General features: G+C 45.3%; 1 protein-coding gene across 1 annotated transcript in view; it reads left to right on the top strand.

The window, feature by feature from the left end:
- The window catches only part of BOD1L1 (biorientation of chromosomes in cell division 1 like 1), a 102,057-nt gene that overhangs the window by 62,647 nt on the left and 18,647 nt on the right, over positions 1-20,763 (top strand). The window contains exons 13-23 of the mRNA XM_056555167.1: positions 1,520-1,604; positions 1,723-1,811; positions 1,900-1,987; positions 2,066-2,109; positions 3,247-3,286; positions 16,049-16,089; positions 16,169-16,247; positions 17,606-17,643; positions 17,724-17,802; positions 19,091-19,128; positions 19,211-19,289. Of these exons, the coding sequence (XP_056411142.1) occupies positions 1,520-1,604; positions 1,723-1,811; positions 1,900-1,987; positions 2,066-2,109; positions 3,247-3,286; positions 16,049-16,089; positions 16,169-16,247; positions 17,606-17,643; positions 17,724-17,802; positions 19,091-19,128; positions 19,211-19,289 (700 nt within the window). The remainder of the gene's footprint in view (positions 1-1,519; positions 1,605-1,722; positions 1,812-1,899; positions 1,988-2,065; positions 2,110-3,246; positions 3,287-16,048; positions 16,090-16,168; positions 16,248-17,605; positions 17,644-17,723; positions 17,803-19,090; positions 19,129-19,210; positions 19,290-20,763) is intronic.

Genomic DNA, 20,763 nt, shown 5'->3' with positions numbered 1-20,763 from the left:
GCGGTGGGCATAAAATGAGTGGATAGTTGTAAAATGGAGATCGGACATGGAATGGAGGGATTTCACCATTTATTATATCGCATCGCATATAGAATATCGCATCGCATATAGAAATCGAAATATTTAGGCCCATAATCGCAATCGCACATTTTTCCCATATTGTGTAGCCCTAGTCTCCTATATCCTTCCAATAAATATATGCAAATAAACAATATTCTTATTGTTTTGATCACCTTTTTAGGTTGAAATTACTTTTGAAAAATCTTTTGTGAAGTTTTTGCAAATTTTCCTTTTTTTTTTTTTTTTTTTTTTTTTAAATTAATAGTTTTTATTAAGTTTTCAAATTTACAAAGTTAGCCAGGCATACCCAGCGTGAATCGCAAAGTTTACATAACCAATCAAAACAAGGAAATAAGCTCGGTGTACATACAAAGTGGCAATACATAGGAGAGACATATTTGACTATGACAGTATTGCAATCTTAGATTTAATCATAACATTGCTGTTTTATAAAGGGACGAGAACTATGTAATAGCCGTAGCAGTTCAATGGCATGATTAATACCTCTGTGTGGGGGGGTGCAGGTGTGATGTATAGAGCAAAAAGGTCAAACTCCCACATAGTGTGTATAGCGGAGCCAACAGCTCCATCTAGATAGGAAAGCTTGGTGAGTGTCGTTACCTAATGATAGTATTTTCTCGTGGGCACAGGTAAGGTTAATTGCTGCTGGTAATTCGTCAGAAGTGGGTATTTCGGCCGATTTCCATTTTCGGTGTAATACAGTTTTGGCAATGACACAAATCATGCAAATCGGCGCTCTAAATTTTGTCGGTAAATCATTAACGCCTATCAAGAGAAGCACTAGTTGTGGTGACCATGGGATCGGGTAGGATCAAATTTTCCCTTTAAGGGTCTATTCACACGTACATTATTCTGTGCAGATTTGATGCGCAGGATTAGAAGCTGTGTTCAGTCATTTAGTTTACATTGGAATCTGCATTGATAATAAGTGGAGACATTCTGTAGAGAAAATGAAAGAGAGAAATTTTATCATTTCTATTTAATTCTTCAAATAATGTGCTCAGCCTTGGCGGATGCCGCAGCTGGTTTCCCATAGCCGGTCCCGCTGCACAGCACTGCCTGCTTAGCCAATCAGGGGCCACAGAAGACTCCTTATTTGCTGAATTGCTGAGCAGGCAGTTTGTGCCGATCCCCAAACACAGCAAGCAAGGTGCAATGGGGCCAGCCATGGGAGAAAATAAATATATATCTATATCATAAAAAGGGGTATTCAAAGTAGATTTTTTTTTTTCTTTATTAAAATGTGCTCAGCCTGGGAGGGAAAATTTTTTTTTTTTTTTTTTTTTTTTTTTTTCCTCCCATGCTGAGCACATTTTAATAAAGAAAAAAATCAACTTGGAATACCCCTTTTTATGATACTCAGCTAATGTACCTATTGGCCTTAGAGGCCTAATTTTGAGAAGCTTGGATCCATTTTTTTTTTTCCTTTCATGCATAGGACCAGAAACCTGATGTCTTAGATGATTCTCTTTCAATAAATATGGACCGACCAAAAGAACCTAAAAGTATTACAAAGCAAGAAGGTAAGAATTGTCCAATGCTTGGGAAGACTACAACAGGATATCCCAAATTGTCTCTGCTGTGTCCATAAATGCTGTGTAAGATCAGAACCTATAAAAATCATTGTGCTTCTGAACACAGATATTGACCCAATCAAAAAAAGCGAGGATAAATATGTAAAGGAAGAGGAGAAAGTACAAGGAACGCAACCAGATCCAAAATCTGATGTGGTTAGTTATGTGTCTTTTACCTCTTATAATCCGGTTTCCTTTATTTTACAACCTGTACTACGTGATTTATTTTTCTTCTGTTCATAAGGAATCTGAGCCTAAACCTCAACCTGAAAAAAGAAAGAGGGGTAGACCCCCAAAGAGACGGACTCTCTTAGCTTTGGCCATGCAAGCTGGTAAGTGTTTTCAATCATGTGCTTTTGTTCTGAACCACTTTATTTGTGTGATCCTTATGCTTTCTGTTTTAATCATAGAGGCAGCAAAAAAGCAGGCTTCAGAAGAGCAGCGCCCTCTAGATGTACGTTTTGCAACTACAATGTTTTAAAAAGGTTCTGGTTGTGGTTCCCATTTAATCTGTGTCAAATTTTTACTTATATGAGTAGATGATGTCATAGATTTTGTATATCAACAACCCTCTACATTGGTACTAAAGAGTGAAAAGCTTGGCATATTTAGAAATGTACTTATAAGCATTCTGAAGTCAACATTTACTTGCTCTTTTACACTAAATGGCTGTGTCTAGCAACTTTTTATGCCAATATATCGAAATAGAAAAAATAGGCAACTTTTCTAACATTATCGATTAAAATGTTCTATAATTTTGTTTCTACACTTTCTTTGCAGACCAATGAGTCTCAAAGATGTCAGACTGCAGGCAAACTGTATTCTGGTCACAGAGGGTCTGACTACACAATGGGGGAGATTTATCAAAGGATTTAGACTGGTTTTTCCTGTCTAAATTTGTCGCACAGAAAGTCGCAGTCTAAATATGTGCGACTTTTCTGCGACTTTTGCTGTAGAGGATTTTTAGAACATGATGCATGCAAGTCTATTTTAGACGGAAATGCATTGGAAAATGCATTGATGCTGAATTTATCAAGTGCGACTTTTGTGCGACAAGTCGCATCTGCCCAAAATACGCTGAAATGTCAGACCATGTTGGAGCAGGTCTAAATGCAGTTTAAGCTGTAGACCCTGAAGTCTGAGCACAGAATTTATCAAGGGCTGTGAAACCTTTGATAAATTAGGAGCACAATAGACAGGAGACTACCACATACGCTGGTCTATAAGCATACCCAGAATAGACTAGATTAGTAAATGTCCCCCAGTGTGTGTTGCCATGGAAGCACACAGGTCTACTTATAAGCTGTAGACACAAGATAATAGACTTTTAATAACGCTTGTTGAAAGAGATACTTTGTTTTATCCATATCTTAAATAAAAGAAAAAATATATAAAAAAATTAATAAATATAATATATATATCCTTAAACAACCCTGTTCTTTCAAAATACACTTATAAAAGTATATTCCCTACTACCATCAATATTAGTGAAACTCTCTTTTCTCAGTATTGTGCACATTTTAGTAAACTTTTTTGTATTATTAATAATTTTTATATTTTGCACTTTTTCTCTTATTTCATTATTCTCTAGGAAAAATCTACATCTGAGAAAAATGCCAAAGAGAATCAAGGTAAGTAACTTAAGGGAATATATAAACAGTAAAACTTTTAAAGCCTAGTATCAATGGCATGGTGGGCTCGTAATAAAAACTGTTTCTCTTTCGGCTCCATTGGAGGACACAGACCATGGGTGTATGCTGCTGTCTCTAGGAGGTGTGACACTATGGTAATAAGTCAGCTCCCAGCAGGATATACCCGCCTTCAGGTTCTGGGCTAGTCAGTTTAAGCTTAGTGTCTGAAGGAAATGGACAAGGTCTGGATTTTCCAGACCAGGTCTTCTGATTTTTTATTTTCGTAGTATAGGGACGTGTTAGTTTTTTTATTCCTTTTCTTTTCTATTTTCAGGTGGGGGCTCAGGTTCCCTGTTTCCCCACAGTGAGTAAGGGGGCACAGACATTGCGTATATGCGCTGTTCACCCCCCCCCTCGCCAACGGTCAGCGTCTGGGTTGGTACCTCATGGGTCCGGGTCCCCCTTTTTCTCTGCTCGCGCATAGCAGCTAGGCGTGATGCAGGGACAAAAAGCTGACTGAAGACATCACTGAAGACCCCATTAGGTAAGTTCTTCTGACTGAGGTAAGTACTTCCTCCCTTTTTCTCCCCCGGTTTTGGCCCACCTTCAGTTTATGGGGCTTGATTATACAGGGGCTGCACTTTATGCTGGGGGAGCAGTGGCACCTGAGGGGGCATATATTGTAAGGCACCTTACTTTATGGGGCATGTAGTATGGGGCACTTTACTATGGTGTGTGTGTGTGTGTTGGTGCAACTACTCCAGCGCCTTATATGTGTCTGTCAGCCGTGGCGCTGCTTCGGGCCGGGTGCTCTCAGCGCAGGCTTACTTTCGTTATGCCTGCAGCGCCATATACGGGGCTGACAGCCGCGGCGCTGCTACAAGCCGGGCGCTTCAGCACCGGCTTACTTTCACTTTCGCCGGCAGCCTCTGCCGGTGTTTTGGCCGCCCGCTCTATTCCCCCCGAGCACATATGCGGCTAGGCAGGTGTGCTCGGGACAAGGAGCGGGCGCCATGACAGTTCTTCTTTGGCCGGTCTGTAGCCCCGCCCACTGGGCTGGGAGCTCTCAGGCGCGAAGCAGTGTCAAATCAGCGCCGTGGGCGCGATTTTCTATGTGAAGGGGTCGGTTACTGGGTGCCTTGCTTCAGGCATGCCCCTCCCTCCCTATTGGCTGGCCTGTTCAGTCTCTCTGGCTGCACGGAGCGGATTCTCCTCACTGCAGCTGACCGGGGACACAGACTAGGGTGAGAAAGTTCCTGTCTTCTTTTTTCCCACATTATGTCCATACCCAGGGCGGTTCCTCCCTCCAAACAGAAACCTGGAACTTCAGTGACTTATTATATCTGTAAGCACTGTAATACCAAGATGTTTGGCTCTGCTGAGCCCACTTGCCCTGCCTGCTCCACTGCTCCCCCAGACCCTCTGGTGCCCCCTGATGACCCTTCGGTTCTGGTGGGTTCAGCCGCTCCAACAGCCTCGGTTTCTTCCCTGACCCAGTCTATGGCTGACTTGACCCAAGTCTCCCGTTCGGTGGCTGAGGCCTCCCGGGAAATGGTGTCCGCCTTGAAGGGGTCTTCCCTGCGCAGGACCTCTGAGAGGGCCCGCTCCTCGTCTCCCCGTACTTCACACTCTCACAAGCGTGCTAGGGGTGCCTCGTCTGACTCTTCCATTGAGTCTTCTGATAGACGTGAGCGTTCCCCTCGCGGGTCCCGCCCCCTATCTTCTGGGCACAAACGTCGCTCCTCCAGAGGACGTTCTCGGAGTCGCCGCTCTGCTACGCCAGAGCAGAGTACCCGGTCTGGGTTTCCCCCCCTCCAGGACTGCCTCTACTCATTCACATTCCCCTGGTGGACGAGGCTTCCGAGCCGGCATCTGACTCAGAGGACCGCTCAGACTCAATTGCAACGGTGAACTTATTGGTGACAGCCATATGAGACACCTTTCACTTGGAGGACCCAGGATCTTCGGATGTCAATCCAGGAGTATCCTTTCATCGTGCTAAGCCAGCACCTCAAAGGTTCAGCTCTCACACTGACTTTGACGACATTCTGGAATCCGCATGGAAACATCCAGACCAGAGGTTCCCGGAAATCAAGACAATTGAAGAACGTTATCCATTTGACAAGGACTTTGTCGCTAAGGTGGTTTCCCCTCCCTCAGTGGATCCACCAATCTCCCAGATCTCTAAGGCAACTACACTGCCTCTGGCAGATGCCGCTATCTTCAAGGATCCCGCAGACAAGAAGGTAGAATCTTTAGCGACGTTCGCTTCTGAAGCAGCTGGCTCTTCTCCTCTTCCCATCTTCGCCTCAACATGGGTGTCCAAGGCCCTGTCAGAGTGGTGCCAAAAGCTCCATCAGGATATCTCAGCGGGATCCCCCAAAGAGGATCTATCTGCTCTGGCTCTCCAATGTGCTAAAGCTGGGGACTTTCTGTGCACAGCTTCCATGCAGTCAGCCCGTTGTTCTGCCTTTGCTGTGGGTCACCTAGCGGCTCTCCGCCGCTGTATGTGGCTTAAAGCTTGGAATGCAGATGCCGCTTCCAAAAGGTCTCTCACTGAGCTTTGCTTCCCGTCTTTTTGGCAAACTCCTTGATGAGATTATCTCTGAGGCAACGGGAGGTAAGAGTTCCTTGTTACCTCAAAATAAGGCTCGCCCTACTTCCCAGCGGAAGTCATTTTCCTTTCGGACCTCTGGCCCCAGTAAAGGATCCGGCAGGCGCCCTCGCGGGACAAGAAGGCTCCCTCGTTCAGGGCAAGCCCGTCTTGGAAGTTGGACTCCAACCGGTCCGGCCGTTTTGCGCCCAAATCGGGTAACCACAAACCCACTTCTGCTTGGGCAAGTGAGGCCCCCATCCGCGGTTTCTTTTCGGTTGGGAAGTCGTCTCTTGTTTTTCCAAGACATCTGGACTTCACATATTCAGGACTCTTGGGTCAGGGATGTGGTGTCCAACGGTTAAAGGATCGAATTCGCCTCCCTTCCGAGGGATCGCTTTTTTCGATCCCGGACCTCCCGGTCTCCTCCTCCTGGCGAAGCAATTTCGAGCGGCTCTCCAGTCTCTGCTTCTCCAGGGGGTTATCGTCCCCGTTCCTCCAGGGGAAAGTTTTCGGGGTTTCTATTCAAATCTTTTTGTGGTTCCCAAGAATGACAGTTCTGTGAGACCAATCCTAGACCTCAAGCGTCTCAACCGTCACCTTCTCATCCGCCACTTCAGAATGGAATCTCTCCTTCCGGTGGTGGCGTCCCTGGAACAAGGGGAGTTCCTTTCATCGGTGGACATCAAGGATGCCTACCTCCATGTGCCAATTTTTCCTGGCCATCATCGGTACCTCCGCTTTGCGGTTCCGGAGGGGTACTTTCAATTCGTAGCCCTCCCCTTCGGTCTAGCCACGGCTCCTCGGGTCTTTACAAAGATCCTTGCGCCAGTAATGGGCCTGTTACGGTCGGGGGGGATCTCGGTGATATTCTATTTGGACGACCTTCTCATCAAGGCTCTAACCAGAGCCCAGACTCTGGAGAATCTGGACGTCACTCTCCACACTGACTCGCTTCGAGTGGATGGTCAACCGGGGCAAGTCAGTCCTCTGTCCTACCCAGTCTCTAACCTTCCTGGGACGTCAATTCGACACTGCCTCTGCCCGAATTTGTCTTCTGCCGGACAAACGTCTGGCGCTCCGGTCGGGGGTCCGCTCCCTTCGGACCCAGGTATGTCTCCATCCGCACTTGTATGGAAGTCCTGGGTCGGATGGTGGCAATTATGGAGGCCGTACCCTTTGCCCAGTTTCGTTACCGCCCCCTTCAACTGGCGATTCTCTCTCGATGAGACAGGTCTCCTCTGTCCCTCGATCGTCAGATTGCTCTCCCTCGCAGGGCCTGTCAGTCTCAGCTCTGGTGGCTTCGCTCCCTCATTCTTCTCCAAGGGCGGTCCTTTCTTCCCCTTCACTGGCAGGTTGTTACAACGGATGCCAACCTGTCGGGCTGGGGCGACGTGTACAGAGATTGGACGGTTCAGGGACTCTGGTCTCCCCCGGAGACCCTTCTTCCGATAAACATATTGGAATTACGGGCGATTCTTCTTTGTCTTCCTCATTGGGAGTCCCGTCCTGTCCGCGTTCAGTCGGACAACAACACGACCGTGGCGTACACAAATCGACAGGGCGGCACTCGCAGCTCGGCAGCCATGGCCGAGGTGACAAAAGATTCTCACCTGGGCGGAGAACAAGGTCCCGGCCATTTCGGCGATTCACATTCTGGGAGTGCTCAACTGGGAAGCGGACTTCCTCAGTCGGTCCTCACCCGACCCCGGCCAGTGGTCTTTTCATCCGGAGGTCTTCACGCAGCTCTGCGACCTCTGGGGCATTCCGGACGTGGACCTCTTCGCGTCCCGGCACAATCGGAAGAGTCTTCCGTTTGTGTCTAAGTCCCGAGACCCTCAGGCTCTGGCCGTGGACGCCCTAGTGATTCCTTGGGCGGGGTTCGCCCTACCTTATCTGTTCCCTCCTCTTCCGCTCCTTCCCAGGGTGCTGAGGAAGCTCAAGGCAGAGGACATCCCCGCCATTCTGGTAGCTCCAGATTGGCCCCGAAGGTCGTGGTACGCCGACGTAGTCAGGCTCCTGGACGACGCTCCTCTGCGCCTTCCGCTCTGCCCAGACCTACTCTCTCAGGGTCCTCTTTGCCACCCCAATTTACAGTCGCTGCATTTGACGGCATGGCGGTTGAGACCGCGGTTTTGAGGGCCAGTGGGTTCTCTACCCAAGTCATTCACACCATGCTCAAGGCACGTAAGCCTTGCTCCGCAAGAATTTACCACCGTACTTGGCAGTCTTATTTTCGTTGGTGTGAAGCTCATGACTTCTCCCCGGTGACCTTCTCGGTTCCCTGTCTTCTCTCCTTTTTGCAGTCGGGGTTGGAACTGGGGTTGTCTCTCAGTTCCCTTAAAGGTCAGGTTTCGGCCGTTGCTGTTCTTTTCCAGTGGCCCCTGGCTTCTCTTTCTCATGTCCGGACCTTCCTGCAAGGAGTGGCGCACGCTGTTCCTCCTTTATCTGTCACCTTCTCCCCCTTTTGGACTTGAATTTGGTTCTGAGTGCCCTCCAGGGTGCACCCTTAGAGCCCCTTAGAGAGGTGTCTCTCCGCCTCCTTTCTTGGAAACTTGCGTTTCTTGTGGCTATCACCTCCATCCGGAGGGTGTCTGAACTGGCAGGTCTTTCCTGCCGTTCTCCGTTTCTGGTGATCCACCAGGACAAGGTCATTTTCCGGCCAGATCCTTCCTTTTTACCTAAGGTGGTCGTCGCCTTTCATCTCAATGAGGACATTGTCCTCCCGTCCTTTTGTCCGGCTCCTTCTCATCCTAACGAGCGCTTACTACACAAGCTGGATGTAGTTCGGGCTGTTCGGTCTTATCTCTCCATCACTTCTTCGTTTCGTCAGTGTGATTCCTTTTTCGTCCTTACGGAAGGTCGTCGCAAGGGACAACCTTCTTCCAAGGACACAATTTCTTGGTGGATTCGGTCCGCCAATATCGGAAGCCTATCGCTGTAAGGGGAAGATTCCTCCTTTCAGGGTTGTTGCTCATTCCACACGTTCTGTTGGGGCATCCTGGGCTCTCCAGAATAGAGCCTCTGCCTCGCAGATTTGCAAGGCGGCTACCTGGTCGTCTTTGCACACTTTCTCAAGGTTTTACCGAGTTCATTCTTTCGCATCGGCTGCTAGTCTAGGTCGTAAAGTGTTGCAGGCAGCAGTGGATTGGCCGTCTGCCTGATTACTTATCTGCCCACCCAAGGGACGGCTTTGGTACGTCCCACGGTCTGTGTCCCCCAATGGAGCTGATAAGAGAAGGAGATTTTTTAATACTTACCATAAAATTTCTTTCTCGAAGGATCCATTGGGGGACACAGCTCCCGCCCTTTTTTGGGTTTTTCCTTTGGTTCTCTGTCCAAGGGTGTGTTCAGTTATGTTTTTTCTTCTGGTTCTTCGACAGTTTTGGGTTTTTCTTTGACCTATTGGTCTCCTCTAGAGATGAGCGAACTTACAGTAAATTCGATTCGTCACGAACTTCTCGGCTCGGCAGTTGATGACTTTTCCTGCGTAAATTAGTTCAGCCTTCTGGTGCTCCTGTGGGCTGGAAAAGGTGGATACATTCCTAGGAAAGAGTCTCCTAGGACTGTATCCACCTTTTCCAGCCCACCGGAGCACCTGAAAGCTGAACTAATTTATGCAGGAAAAGTCATCAACTGCCGAGCCGAGAAGTTTGTGACGAATCGAATTTACTGTAAGTTCACTCATCTCTAGTCTCCTCCTATTGCTCTGGAACTTAAACTGACTAGCTCAGAGCCTGAAAGCGGGTATATCCTGCTGGGAGGAGCTGACTTTTTTTTATTATCATAGTGTCACACCTCCTAGAGACAGCAGCATACACCCACGGCCTGTGTCCCCAAATGGATCCTTTGAGAGAGAGAGAGAGATTTTACGGTAAGTGTTAAAAAATCTTCTTATTCTGCACATTAGAAAGTATGTGGATGCCACTCTAAATAGGAAGACTGAGAAGAGGCCTGCAACCTCCATAGCCAAACATAGAATGTGCCATGCAGGATCTCTCCTTTTTCAGCATGACCATGAGAAACCAGGGCAAGGATTTGCTCCGTTTGATGTGGAAGAATGTCACTGTCTGCATAGATTCTTGTCTTTATCTCTCTTGAAATCGCTTGGGATCAAATAAGCCAAGGCTTTGTAGTCAACACACTGTCGCCTAATATTTGTTGTATGTGACCGAATAGATGTAGATTGCTTAAAGGGATACTCTGGTGGAAAACAATTGTTTTTAGAGTACCTCTCATGATCTTGTTAAATCATGTTCACTGCTTCCGTAATGATAAATAGGGATATACCGATACTAGTATCTGTATCGGGGCCGATACCAGGTATTTGCATGGTATATGGGACTCGTCTAATGTCCCCGATACCAAAGCAGGTACCTGGTGGAGTGCTTCGCTGCCCAGTTCTCTGATCCGCATCACTGCCGCTGCCCGGTTCTGCCGTCCACATCATGGAGTCTTTATGGAGGAGCATGTAACACACACCTCACTCCACCTACTTCCCTGCGCCCAGTGTAACGCTACGGAGGAAGCAGAGTGATGTGTATGTCACGTGCTCCTCCATAAGACTCCATGATGCGGACGGCAGAATGGGGCAGCGGCAGTCATATGTACGGAAGAAAGGGGCTGCGGTGTCGGGCACAAGTGAGCAACTACAGGGGTGGGGGGGGGGTCATGCTTGCTAAAAGGGGGGGGGGGGTGGGGGCTGCTGCTAATGTCTACAACTATCTATACTACCTACAAGGGGATACTACCTACTATTAGAGGCAATCTTACAGCAGAGTCACCTGCACTAACTTCAATTTATATCTAGATAGTGCAAGTGACTCGGTTTCTATCGCTGCTCACCAAGTGAATGTCTGCACAATTGCCCGGAGACATCTGTCTTGCTGCTAATGCAAATTCCCTGTTCTGTCCAATGGAGGGGAGAGAAATCTTTGCTCATACTACAGCAGCCGCCTCCATTGCACATGGTATCAGGACATCCCTAATGATAAATCAACCCTTGCCTTTATTTTTATTATTTGTTTTTTTTTTCTACCTTGATATTGCTCTATTTTCTGCTCAGTCAAATTCACATATTGGGAAGGGGCGTTCCTCAGCAGGAGTGACATCATCTGAAGTCATCCAGAGGAGAACTTCCTCCCTTACTCTGATCAGAGCAGTACAGTGTGTGAGATGAGCAGGGCTGTGGAGTTGGTAGATAAATGTTCCAACTCCGCTGTTTTTGTTCCTCAGACTCCTCTGTATTAATATGCAAATATATTTATAAACACTTACAGTTGAATCCAAGAAGCTGTTCCACCAAGTTGTTCTAAGCTCTTCTAGCAGAGAGAGGTAGTTGGGCATAAACTGCTGCTTTCTCCTTTTTGTGTGCTGATCTGCTGCTGAAGATAGGGCAGTGGGAGGATTCAGGAAGGGGCATTTATTATAAAACATGATTTCCCTAGTAGAATCCCATAGTCATGTTTAAAGTTGTATTCCAGGAAAATAAAAACACTAAGTATTGCCGCTCCTAATTGTGCGTTGCGTGCCATATAGTGAAGCACATGAAAAGCATGCTTCTTCACGGTCACTTAATGTGTTCGTTTTGCGGTTACGTGAGGCACTGCATGCATTGGTCTTTATTCTTACAGTAAAGAAGTCATTAATCATAACTTTTTGTGAATTGGGACATTTTTTGCCCACTCAGACTCCAGGTACCCAAAATTTCGTCCGACTCCACAGCCCTGGAGATGAGCTCTGATTGGATAAGGCTATGCACACACCCTCAGCATTTCTTGATTTTGGACTTCTGCCAGGCCAGCAGGACTCCAAAGTCTGTGCAAAAGATGGGGGAAAATGTGCTCTGGACAAGTAGGGAGACACCTAGTGGCAGCTTTTTTAAACAAAAAGAAAACTTCATTTAGTACATTAGAAAGATTTTTTTATTTACCATAAAGAGTGCAATGGCAAAAATTAGTCTTAATGAGCGTCTATTTAAATCAACTGGTGCCAGAAAATTTACAGATTTGTAAATTACTTCTATTTTAAAAACTTCCAGTACTTCTCAGCTGCTGTATGCTCCACAGGAAGTTCTTTTCTTTTTGAATATTTTTCCTGTCTAACCACAGTGCTCTCTGCAGACACCTGCTCTGGACAGATCCTGACACTGACAGAATAGTTTTGCTATGGGCCGCCCTTCCCGACGGAATGACTTGTTGTCTACTATGGACCCATACCAGTAAGCCAGACAGTGGTCTGCATGGTTTCCTACACTGCCTGTCACTCATCACACGGCTGATGTATCTGCGGTTGGAGTTCCGGTACCTCACTACTGTGCAAGGTGCCCAAAGGAATTAATTTTTGTCTATGGATTCATACCGGCAAGCCCGACAGTGGTCTGCATGGTTTCCTCTGCCGCCTGTCACAAGTCATGCGGCTGATGTATCTGCAGCTGGAGTTCTGGTACTCCACTGCTGTGCGCGGTAGATGTAGAACTTACCCAGCGTGTCCTACAGACCCTATACAGGATGACAGGGATGCATTTCACGGCTCCTGTGCCTCCCTCTATGTCCCACCTATGACAAAGGGGCACAGTTATCGCCTATCTGACTGTTCCATTTTTAACATGCACTTGTGTTGTTCTTGTTCAGCCAGACTGTTTTCTGCACAGTTTCCACTGCCATCGGTCTATGACCTCAGGGCTGCCGCGGACATAGCTAAGTTTCCCGTACTTCACGGCTAGGTGAGGGATCTGGAGGAGGGTCCCTACACGTACATAGCATTGATGCCAGTCAGACAGTCCTTCGTCTGTTGGGTCTTCTACACAGCCAGGTCGCCCGTTGGATAGGCCTCACTCTGGTACTCTGCTTTCTGTGGGAGTTTGCATAGAGTGACCTTGTGCGCTCAAGACTCCTATTCCGGTCGGCCAGACGGTTGTACGCATGGCTTACTCCGGGTCAACTACCAGACACTTTCCACACCGTGGATGGTAGTTCAGGTAACCCACTGCCAAGGGTAGTTTTGAGTGTGTCGCCCCGTGCTGCTTCTTGGGCCTTATCCAAAGCATCACATACTGGTTTGCAGGGTTCTCTACTTTATTAGGTCCTTCTTCATGCCTGCTGCTCTTTCTGTAGGCTGTTATCTCCCTTCACTGTGTTTCAGTATGCTGGACCCGGTGTGACCATGGTCCCTATGCCCCATGTCTCTGCATGGTTTTCTAATCCACCAAGTCACCTCCCCGTTTCTTCCGCGGCTGTAGTCCAGTGTCTCTTTCCCGGTGTAGTCCTGCAATGTGGGTTCTTGGGACTTCTTCTCCCTTTAAGGCAGTGTGTGTGTCTGCATGTTTCCTGCTGCACGTGCATTCTTCATTTCCTGAGTCTGCATCTGCAGCCTTGGTGTCTAGCACCATTAGGAGATGGGGTGTGGGTTTTTTCTGCAGGTCCCAGGGACTTTCTCAGCAACAGCAGCATCACTCAGTTTCCCTTTCTAAGGTTGCAATGTGGGTCTTCTAGAGGCATACCTCCCTTCCTGCTGGTCCTTTGGATGCCTGTGGCTTCGTTCGTGTCTGCAGTCTTGGTACCCCACTACTATCGTGAGGTGCCCATATCGTGTCCCTACATATGCTGAGACCGCTCTGTAAGTGTTGAGCCCACCTTTCCTTCTGTTCGGTGGGGAGTGCCTCGTGGCTTCCTGTGATTTTGTTTCCGCAATTCTGCGGCGGTTGAGCACTTCTGTTCTGGCCTGGGTTGTCAGTCTGTTCAGCCCCTCCCTCTTCCTCCAGGTACTTTTCCGGGTTTTCGGTCCGGGGTGGCTCCGGCAAATACTCGGTTGCCTTTGTCACCGTCTGCAATGGCTCTCAACACGTCTTGTATTTTTGCACAGCTCCAGTGTGAAGGATTCCCATCCCTCTGGGGACACATGGTGGCTCCTCCAGATGGCGATGGGTTGTCGCTGGGCCTGGGGGCTATGTCGACCCAGTACTTGTTCTGTGGCTGTGGGGCAGCATTTCCCTGCTCCTACAGTGCCTGGTACACTTTGCCAGTCACCTTTCTACAGGAGTATGGGGATCGGGGTGCTTGGCATGGGTCGGTACCTAAGTTTTCTCTCGTCCACCCTTGTTTTCCCTCCACTAGGGGGACTACTTTGTTGCATTTTTTTTTTCTGCTGCCAAGATGTTGCCATTTCACTGTTTCCACTATATAGGTGGGGTACCGGACTGGGCCCTTGGTTTTTGCTGAGAACAATCAACAGAGACTTTTGCTGTCTAGGCTTGTGTGCTTACGGTCCACCATTGCAACCTGGCTCTCTTTGTTTTATGGTTATCTACTGCTGCTCACACAGCCTTGGCTCTCTCCTCTGGTGGGAGGAGTTTATGTACTTTTGAATGGCCAGCGTCAGCTGGTCTAGCCACAGTCTGTTGTTCGGGTGCTACCATTGCTCTTCTCCCTCGGAGCAATCTCCCTGGAAGCGTGTGTTCTTCCTTCCCTCTTGTCTGTGTCAGTTTGTACTGCACTGACTCCATACTCTTCTGAAGTAACCTTCCTGTGGCCAGAACCTGAGTCCCAGCTGGGTACTCATTTGTTTTCCCCTCCTTTTCCGTTCTGGTGGGATGTTTCTTCGGAGTGCTCTGTTCCGCTCAGACCTCTGGGGTCCAACACCGGTTGGTCTCCTTGGCTTGTCCTAGGATGCTGTGGTGTGCCTTCCTTTCAGACGGCTCTTCCGGTTCTTTGGGCCTTGGTGATGGTTAAGGTCTCGGGCATGTGTAGTGACTCCTCCGCGATCCCATTAGGTGGGGTGGTCTTTCTGTACTGCACTCCTTCACTTCTTCCTGTTTCGACATGTAAGTTTGTCGTCCGAAGGGTTTTCGTGGATGTCTGTTCAGGTGTGAGTCTTCCATTACGGATCTGTCTTCCAGATGTCTCAGACATCTCCAGTTTCCAGGTCTGTCTCTGCGGTATCCAGGATTCCCCCTTTTCAGGGCCTTCCACTTCTTTTTTTCCTTCGAGGTCCAGGTCCTCCCAAGTTAGAGAGCGTTCAGGTTATCCGGATTACACCAGTGCAGCTATTGTCGCCTTCCGGGTTCTCATGGTGGGCCCCTGGGTCAGGGGTTTTTGGGTCTGCAGCTGTTCTGTTCTCTGCATCAGATCTCTCCAGAGCCGATTCAGTCTTTTTTTTTTTTTTTTTTTTTTTTTTTTCCTATGGCTTCTGGTCTCCACTCCTGTGGAGATCAGGCATACATTGATCTCCCTGTTGTGTTCCTTGGACTTTTTCCTATCTGCTTCCGGGATGGTTTCGGCCCATCTGGCTTCCTGGTCGACCCTTTCTGGTCCCTCTCTATAGGGACCGGGTTTCTTGAATTTACAAAGGATGGTCCCTTCCTTTTGGCGTCCTAGCCAATCTCTATGAACAAGGCATCTTCTGGGAGCTCTATTTCTGGGAGCTCTATTTCTGGGAGCTCTATTTCTGGGCCTAGTTTGTCTCTGACCTGCGGGCTCGTCCGCAGGCCTTGTGGACACGGGAGTTCAGTCTCGGGACTGATTTTTTTTTTTTTTTTTTTCCTCTGGTGGTTGGTTTTTCCCACCCTAGGGGACTGCTTTGGTACATCCCATCTGTAAGGTGTCCCCCAATGAAGTGCGACCGAGAAAAGGAGATTTTGTTTGTGCTCACCGTAAAATCTTTCTCGTAGCCTTCATTGGAAGACACCGCACCCATCCATTTCTTCATCTTTTTTCCAGATAACTTTTTCCGGTTCTTGGGTTGTTTATCCAGGATTCCTTTCCAGGGTCCTTCGGACATTTCTTGTTGGCTTCTCCTACTGCTTTGTGAAAAAATTGATTACCTCACTGCAGGGTATATCCTGCCAGGGAGGAGCTGACTTTTTTTCTTCCTAGTGTCAGCGCCTCCTAGTGGCAAGAGCATATACCCATCTGTAAGGTGTCCCCCAATGAAGGTTGAGATTTTACGGTGAGCACAAAAAAAATCTCCTTATTGCTGTGCCAATTGGTTGGTTTGGTAGATACCGCATAAAATGTGCAAATTTTTTTTTTTTTATCTAAGTTGAAACCTCTTGACGCATCAATCCAAAAAAAGGTGCCCAGTAGTACTAATATAGCATCTAAAATATCTTTTTGGTTCTGACTTTCTTTTTTATTTTTTTTTACTTCAACATAACTGTTTCTTTTTCTTAGATGGCAATAAGAAGAATGAGTCTGATGAGAAAAAATCTGATGTAAGTTACATTTATGCGTTGATTTTAAAAGGCAAAATTGTGGTGATGGACATAAAATCTAACGTGCTGTCATTTTCAGGAGAGCAGTTCAGACAGAAATCCAGTGCTTGTGTCCAGGAGAGGAAGGAAAAAACGTTCCCTAAGTTCTTCTGAGACAGGTAAAATATCAGAGTGCTGTCATTTTATAGAGGTTTTACAAGGGAATGTCAAATCCAGCTTCTGAAAGTCACTGATATCACAGGAGAATTGTAGTGTTACAAAGTCATTCATGAAAGATTAGGATGGACACGCCATAGAATCAGCAGCTGATACGTGGCACCTTTCTGCTTTGGCTCATTGTTTGTAGTCATGAAAAATAGAATCCTATCTTTGATGTCTGTATGCCCTTATAATAGCAGTGTTAGGCTGGGTTCACACCAATTCCCGTATATGTTTTCAATTTGAAAACCGTACAAAAATATATTGAATACCGTATGCATTTACTCTCCATTGAAGACAGTATGCCAAAAGATGCATCAGATTGTGTCAGTTTTGTATCCTGTACGGTTTTGTCAGGCTACAGTTTTGGGTACGGGAAAAAAAAACTACCAGTTTTTGGTCTGGGTGAAAAACCGTATTGAAACGTATAATTTTTTTATTTTTTTTTTTAACGTGGGAGTCGATGGGAACAGTATGTGTGTATGGTTCCATACGGTTTTTGACTTTGCAGTTTTTTTTCTTGGAATTTCAATCAAACAAGTCAAACTTTATTTGCAGCTCATCACACTACCTTCTCGGGTACCATACCCTAGAATCGGCCTTCACTCAAGTTGCGGAACCGATTCTAGGGCATGCTACCTGAGAAGGTGGTGTGATGAGCTGATTTGCATATTCCCTTACCCAGAAGCCCGCAGAGTGCTAATGGCCTTTTTGAATATCTGTCCACCAGAAGCGGTGTCCCTCCCTGAGGGAAATGGGAAATACTTAAGTAAACATTGGCGGTCGACACGGGGGTGGGGGAGTGGTGCTTAGAGTACTTTTCAGTTCTTAAGTAAATTGGTGTGGGTTATTGCGTAAATGACAGGAGCTGCGACTTTCAGAGAAAAGTCGCACATCATGGATCGATCACCACTGCTTAAAACTGGCCTAAAGCACTGCACATGGTAGTTCACTTTCAGATATGATCTATAACAAAAGGCGCAGGTGAAGTGACTGACACTTTTGTGATGCAACCTTTTTAGATAGAAAAAACGGTCTAAACAGCTTGATGAATTCCCTTCGTATGTATAAATAATCATAGCTTTAAAAAAAAATCTCTAGAATTCATTATATTGCTGTGGCAATTGGTTGGTTTGGCAAATACAGCATGAGTGTGCAATTTTTTTTTTATCAAACTTGAATCCTCTCCTGATGCAACAATCCCAAAAAAAAAAGTGCACAGTAGTACTAATATAGCATCTAAAATATCTTTTGGTTCTGACTTTTTATTTATTTATAAATTTTTTACGTCAACATAACAAATGTTTCTTTTTCTTAGATGGCAATAAGAAGGAGTCTGAAGAGAAAAAATCTGATGTAAGTTACATTTACGCGTTGATTTTAAAAGGCAAAATTATGGTGATGGACATAAAAATCTAATGTGCTGTCATTTTCAGGAGAGCGGTTCAGACAGAAATCCAGCGCTTGTGTCCAGGAGAGGAAGGAAAAAAGGTTCCCTAAGTTCTTCTGAGACAGGTATAATGTCGGAGTGCTGTCATTTTATAGATATTTTACAAAGAAATGTGCCATCCTGACAAATCCAGCTTCTGAAAGTCACTGATATCACAGGAGAATTGTAGTGTTACAAAGTCATTCATGAAAGATTAGGATGGACACGCCATAGAAGTAGCAGCTGATACCTGGCACCTTTCTGCTTTTGGCTCATAGTTTGTAGTCATGACAAATAGAATCCTATCTTTGATGTCTGTATTCCCTTATAATAGCCGTGTTAGGCTGGGTTCACACCACGTTTTGGCAATACCGTTCCCATATACGTCTTCAATTTGAAAACCGTATGGAACCGTATTGAAAACAGTATGCATTGACTCTCCATTGAAAACCGTATGCCAAAAGATGCATCAGGTTGTGTCAGGTTTGCATCCTGTACGGTTTTGTCAGGTTTTTTTTTTTTTTTCCCCGTAACCAAAACCGTAGTCTATCATTGTTTTTTTTTTTTGTTTTTTTTTACATCAATGGGTCAATGGGAACCGTATGTGTGTACGTTCCATCCGGTTTACACCATATATAGTTCTTGACTTTGCACAGTTTTTTTCTTGGAATTTCAATCAAACAAGTGAAACTTGCAGCTCATCACACCACCTTCTCAGGTAGCATGCCATAGAATCAGCCTTAGCTCCAGTTGCGGAACTAATTCTAGGGCATGCTACCTGAGAAGGTGGTGGGATGAGCAGATTTGCATATTCCCTTACCCAGAAGCCTGCGGAGTGCTAATGGCCTTTTTGAATCTCTGTCCACCGGAAGCGGTGTCCCTCCCTGAGGGAAATACTGAATTTGTTTACTTAATTATATGGGGGAGGGGGCAGTGGCACTTACAGTACTTTTCAGTGCTTAAGTAAATTGGTGTGGGTTATTGTGTAAATGATGGGACATAAAACTAGCCTAAAGCACTGCACATGGTAGTTCACTTTCAGATATGATCTATAACAAAAGGCGCAGGAGAAGTGACTGACCCTTTTGATGCAACCTTTTTTAGATAGAAAAAGGTCTAAATAGCTTGATGTATTCCCCTCCATGTGTATAAATAATCATAGCTTTAAAAAATATCTCTACAATTCATGATATTGCTGTGCCAATTGGTTGGTTTGGATGATACAGCATAAAATGTGCTATTTTATTTATTTTTTATCAAACTTGACGCAACAATCCCAAAAAAGTGCACAGTAGTACTAATATAGCATCGAAAATATCTTTTTGGTTCTGACTTTTTTTTTACTTCAACATAACAAATGTTTCTTTTTCTTAGATGGCAATAAGAAGGAGACCGATGAGAAAAAATCTGATGTAAGTTACATTTACGCATTGATTTTTAAAAGGCAAAATTATGGTGATGGAAATAAAAAATCTAATGTGTTGTCATTTTCAGGAGAGCGGTTCAGACAGAAATCCAGCGCATGTGTCCAGAAGAGGAAGGAAAAAACGTTCCCGAAGTTCTTCTGAGACAGGTATGTCGGAGTGCTGTCATTTTATAGAGGTTTTACAAGGGAATGTCTCATCCTGACAAATCCAGCTTCTGATAGTCACTGATATCACATCACATGAGAATTGTAGTGTTACACAGTCATTCATGAAAGATTAGGATGGAAACGCCATATAATTGGAGATTTTCCTAGTCTAAATGACGGAAAATATAGATTTTATTAAAGACAGGAGGCGAATATTATGCAATTCTTTACTAAAATATAACAGCAGCGAAACAGTTAATGAACACAAAAGAGAAAAAATTTGTAGATGAACTAAGTCATTTACACTAGGAAAATCTCCAATTTTATTGAAAGACTGGAGGCTCATATTATGTAAGTTTAAAGCTTATACTACTAAAATATAATTAATTCATGTAAAAAAATTACACAAATAAGAGAAATTCAGAAGACCTTCATAGAGACATGAGAGTTGGGTTTAAAATAAAACTTTCTCAATGTGGAATCAGAAGACCAATTTGCAGTCTTGAGAATGCCAGACAAAGAACCTCCAGAAACCTTTTTGTTGAAATCGCGCCTCTAGTGGAATGAGCATTAAAAATGGAGGTATCAATGCCAGCCATGGACATAGACTGTTTAATCAATCTGGCCAACGTAGGATAAGAAACTGGAAGATGAGGTTTACAGTAAGAGATAAGTTAAGAGGAAACGGAATGAAGAGGTTGAGTTTTATACTCTTAGACCTTAAGACAACGAGCAACACATAGTTTATCGTTATGAGGAAGAGCAGGGTAAAAAAAATGATTGAAGATTAGTTTTTGTTCTTCTAAAGATGGAAAATTGTACTCCATTAGGAAGAAATTGTCTTCAGGAAATATCTAAAGCTCTAACATGCGATACCCTTTTAATGGAAATTAGAGAAAGGAGTACTTTAAGTTTGAAAGAGAGGAGTTTCAAGGGTAAGAAATCGTTATCTTCCCATCTTAAAAAGAGATCTAGAAGGGTATTTATGTCCCATTTGGAATGGTATTTAGGTTGAGGGGGTCTCTTAAAACAAATTCCTTTTAACCCCTTAAGGACCGGGGTTTTTCCGTTTTTGCACTTTCGTTTTTTTGCTCCTTACCTTTAAAAAATCATTACTCTTTCAATTTTGCACCTAAAAATCCATATGATTGCTTATTTTTTGCGACACCAATTCTACTTTGTAATGACGTCAGTTATTTTGCCCAAAAATCTACGGTGAAACGGGAAAAAAAATCGTTGTGCGACAAAATTTAAGAAAAACTTTTTTCGTTTTGTAACTTTTGGGGGCTTCCGTTTCTACATAGTCCATTTTTCGGTAAAAATTACACCTTTATTTTTTTTCTGTAGGTCCATACGATTAAAATTATACCCTACTTATATAGGTTTGATTTTGTCGTACTTCTGGAAAAAATCATAACTACATGCAGGAAAATTAATACGTTTAAAATGATCTTCTGACCCCTATAACTTTTTT

The sequence above is a fragment of the Hyla sarda genome, chromosome 1, assembly GCF_029499605.1.
Source record: "Hyla sarda isolate aHylSar1 chromosome 1, aHylSar1.hap1, whole genome shotgun sequence".
Classification (NCBI taxonomy): Eukaryota; Metazoa; Chordata; class Amphibia; order Anura; family Hylidae; genus Hyla; species Hyla sarda.
Note: the sequence above shows the minus strand (reverse complement) of the source record. Positions and strands in the feature narration are given on the sequence as shown.